We start from the raw sequence: 4747 nt of genomic DNA, 5'->3' as shown, positions 1-4747 counted from the left end.
AAAAGTCAGAATTCTGACTTTTTCTCAGAATTCTGATAGCTAACAAACATGTTAGCATCAAGCCATAGCCATGTCTGTTTTAGAGACTAGCTCTCTTGTTTTAATGACCTTCTGCTCCTCCATTAATGAGGGGACCCCTCGGGCACGTAAAAAGTTGCCTAATTCCGTCATTTTCCACCAATGTGTCACTGGCCACCTCAAATAATTCACATCTTTGTCAGTGAAGCTGAGTGCTCCCACATCTCTTCATGGTGCCCATCTACATTAAGATCCTAAATTCTGAGATAAAAGTCAGAATTCTGAGATTAAAGTCAGAATTCTGAGAAAAAAGTCAGAATTCTGACTTTTTCCCATATTAAACTGAAATAAAATTTAAAAATCAGCTTACTTTTTTTTTTTTTTCAGTGGCCCTAATCCTCTTCCGTACTTATCTGATAAGTCATCTTAAAATATATAAAAAGCTACTGCTGATTTACAGATTTCGGCTGAGGTGCTACAACACTATGACTTTTTTTTATTAAAACTCTACTGTTGTCACAGTGAGGATGTTGTAATGTAGTCTGGATGTGGTTGCGGTTACTTGGTGGTTGGTTTGGATCTATAGTCAATTGGCCGTAAAATATGCAGTGTGGTTACGCTGTGGTCAAACATGGTAGTTACCAGCTCTCGCTCTCCAAAGTGCTCACAGAAAGTCACCGCTCTGCCATGCATCAGCACACCACACTGATCTCCGACCTCACAGTTACTGCAGTCTGACCTGTAAACAGTTTAAGAGGAGATAAAACAGAAATATATTTATCTTTGCAAACCCTGATGAATAAATACAATGTTTTGCAAAAAGTTTCCATCCTCCTTGAACTTCTTAATGTTACTTTTATGTCTAAACACCAAGGTTCACATTTTACAGGTAAAAAATACTTAAAAACTGTGTGTCCTTTGCTTAGAGAAATATATGCTACTTGGAATTGTTTTTTTCCACAAAAAAAAAATCTCATAGCAGTGTTAAACCATGCATTTGCAAAGCCACAAAATGCAGAAAAGTCCAGGACATATACTTATGCAAGGCATAATAAATACTGGCTGTGCTCAGTTCATATTGTAAAACTGCATAATTCTCATGTTCTTACAGTTTGCCATAAAAAGAACATAAAAGTCGGCTGTAAATGACTGAACCTCATACCTGAGCATACCCAGAAAACTTACGAGGCAAAGCAGACTGCAAGAGGAACTGAAGCTTTTCACCTACCATATGTTAGGGTCCAACTCATCTTGCATGTTGGAGTCAAAGTCGTCTCGTAGCACAGCATGTTTCGCATGGAGCTCCACTGTAAATACACAATATGCACAATTTTGGCTGTGAAGTAGAGAAATTAATTAAATACAACTTGTAATGAAATGAAGACTCACTGAGATTGGGTCGCAGAGGGGACTCAGTTGGAGCTGAAACAGATAAGAACTGTTAGGTAGTTCATATGCATAAAAGACTAAAGATAAATGCTGTATATAGAAACAACAAAGGTGGAAAATACACACACAAACACACACAGTCGGTTTATGTTTGAAAAGATTTAAAGATTAACTATATTCATTAAGAATGTGAGACAAGACCAATATTACATCATATCAGAGTAAAACAAAGTTTCTCTGCTTTCCCAAAGTCTCCTAGCTACTGATGTTGATTCCTTTCAGTAACGAAAGGCCTGGCTGCTATGATTAATGGTTCAATGGCAATTAACCGCCATCCTCCCCAGAGGCGACTGTGTGCTGTGATCTGTGGCCGCTGCCCAGCAAACACACTCAGCCATCAATCTCTCCCAGGGGACAGACAGCTCTGAGAGGAGGCAGGAGGTGAATGGGACGTTGATGAAGGGGTGGAGGCTTTGAGTGTAAAATCTTAATGAATCAACTAAGAGTTACAAAAATCATTTCAACTCAATTAAAGAGGACACTTTGTAGAGAAACACTAAACTCTATGCATATAAGTGCAAGGCAAACATACTTAAGTTTTTTTTGAGTGAAAATATTGACTTGGGCATCTTACGGTAAAGTTTTAAGCTTTTAAAAAGCTGAAAAACAGTGAATATACATAAGTTAGCAAGTAAATGTAAAGTGGTGGTAATCCAGTAAGTCAGTCATACATAGTGAAAGTTCTACAAAGCCAACTTCATTCATCTAAGTGCTGTTATCAGATGACAGAGCTGTTTTCAGTGATTGCCTTGAAAGGACAAAACATACACAACACATCTTTGTAGTCATTTTCCAGAACCATCTTGTACAAAAAAAACTTAGCAAATGAAAAACACTTATCTTATCTAAACTGGACAATACAGACATAAAACATAATAATATTAACTTTCTGCTCCTGAATTCAGACAAAATAAAAGTTATAGTTTTTCGACGAGTCTTTGAAAATNGAACCGATCATGACAGGCACTTTATATTAGTGACGTGGTTTTAATTAATGAATGACACATTTATTTATTTAATTTTACATTTAATTAATTATTGACACATTTAATTATTTATTTAATGCTGTATTTATTTATTTAATTTTGGCACTTTTTATCCTCCATAGTCAAACAAACATTTATTATGTTTCAAATACTGTAAAAACTTTTATAATAAATACATTTAAACAATAAATGTAAATATCTCTGTCATTAAAGATTTGCATCATAGCCTGCAGGACAGGTTTCAGTGTGGCACGGTGCCAGGCAGGTGGCTGTTGTAATAAAAAGCGCTGTGTGTGAAGATAGCTGATGAGAACAGAGGATTCAAAGAAGGTTGGACCAAATCATTTAGGATTGCTTTCACGTTTGCTTTGCATTGAGAAGTTGTCACCTAATAAAGAGTCATTTGGAAAGGCATTTCCAGGGAAGGCAGGCTAAATATGCAGCCAACCACCAAGAGTGAGAGAAAAAGGGCGTTTGCAGAACTTCTAGAAAAATTAGAGCACAGCAAAGATAGATTGAAGAAGTAGATTGCATCTCTAAATTCCACTACTGCTGCTAGTAATGTTGCAAGCATGGAAAACCATTCACAGATCGCACCGCTGTTGCTCTTATCTAAACTTTTCTTCAAAAATAACACCAAAAATCTGTTTTCTTTATAGTGTTTCTGTATGGGAAGTGTTGGAGGTTAGAGGCCGATGATTATAAAAAAAGGAAAACCCTTAGCATCTCCCAACTGAAAGTGGTCTTAAATGTTTTGTTCCTTTGATTGTTTATTTGGTTTTTATCATTTTTAAGTTTTTATACATCTTATCCCCATCGGTTTAAAAGAAAGTTATAACTTTTTCCCAACACTGTCAGGTGTAAGCCAAATAAGATTAGGGTGAACAGGACTGTATTTTTTAACCTCATAGTGAGTCCATGTTCCAATTAGTGAAATCCTAAGAAAAAATGGTACCATTTCTGGCCTGTCTTTAAAAGGTCAAGCAAGGCACAAGGAAACACCTTATACCTGGCAAAAAACCCCTTTTTCAAAAAGTCTGTAAATACACAAATACAAGGTGCACCATGTTTTTTTCTCCCACACTGTTTACATTTGCTGCACTTCATGGAATAGAAATGTTCATTTACTGTCTGAAAAGATGTACTAAATGAAATTAAGTTTTGCATACACTCTGTGTATACGAAATGACAATAAAAGTTTTCTAAGTCTATGCCGTTAGGATTCCAGTCTGTGTGGTTTTTGTTTGTGTTTGTCTTCCTTCCTCCACCAGGCGGCGCCTGGTTCTGGTTGGCCTCCTCACACACCTGCGGAGGGTTACCTCATTAACGGACTGCTCTTAAGCTGCTGACTGCCACTACCTCGACGCCAGAGTGTTTGCCAGTTTTGGTTACTCTAGCCAAGCTGAGTTTTGCTGAGTCAAACTGAGTGTTTGTGAACCTGAGTTTAAACCTCACTGTTTTGTCTTTGCCTCTCGACAGGAAGTCATCCTGCAAACTGGATGTTTCGGACCTTCTCTCCCCTGGAAGGATCTTCTGAGAACCAAACTGAGTTGAGGATTCAAGTTTGTGGCTTGGATCAACCTATTTCCCCAAAGATCGTTTGGGGCTTCTCTCCGAGCAGGGGATTTATCTTTACAACGACCCGTTCAAGTACCGCAGGAAATCTAAGTGGCAGTCAGCTTCTCTGTTCACCAAGGAACAACCGCAACCTGGGTAAACCCTGTCCGCCCTCCATCTAACAAGACAAGCACAGGAACATCCCACACCGACTGGATTCAATTAAAGATACCATTTTCTGGAAACCTATTTCTCCTCTTCAAGTTCAAGAATAAAATTTCCCACTCAGCCTGAACTAACCACAGTGTCTTCCCCTCACTTTCCAGTTCTGGTTGAACAGTGTTCAGAGCAGCACTGGACTCATCTCACCCTTCTAAATAAACCTGTTAAACTTTTCCCTGGTCTCTCTGTTTTGGTTTCCTGCATGTGGGTCAGAGCTCTTGATAAAATCATGACAAAGTCTAACATATTGAAAGACTGTATGTAATTAAAAAAATATATATGTACCATAAGATAAGTTGATAAACAGGCACTTAAAATCTTCCCAGGTGTCATTTCTTACACCTCAAAATCTTTTTAACAAAAACTGCCTGCATGCAGTGCATCTTTGCAAAACCTGTGGACATTGGATACTCACCCAGGGCAAACTGCAGAGCTGAGGCAGTGCTGGTGTTCAGAGGTACAGTGGTCTAAAGAAGAAGAACATAATCAGAGAAAATATTAGAGCAATAATGTCT

The 4747-nt window shown here is 38.0% G+C and overlaps 1 protein-coding gene across 1 annotated transcript in view; it reads right to left on the bottom strand.

Moving 5' to 3' along the window:
* The window catches only part of reln (reelin), a 245497-nt gene that overhangs the window by 100882 nt on the left and 139868 nt on the right, over positions 1–4747 (bottom strand). Inside the window, 3 exon segments of the mRNA XM_015387357.1 lie at positions 661–757; positions 1247–1325; positions 1408–1440. Coding sequence (XP_015242843.1) covers positions 661–757; positions 1247–1325; positions 1408–1440 — 209 coding nt within the window.

This window comes from Cyprinodon variegatus, unplaced genomic scaffold (genome assembly GCF_000732505.1).
Source record: "Cyprinodon variegatus isolate N-32 unplaced genomic scaffold, C_variegatus-1.0 Scaffold392, whole genome shotgun sequence".
NCBI classification, from domain to species: Eukaryota; Metazoa; Chordata; class Actinopteri; order Cyprinodontiformes; family Cyprinodontidae; genus Cyprinodon; species Cyprinodon variegatus.
This window is presented reverse-complemented; position numbering and strand designations above follow the sequence as displayed.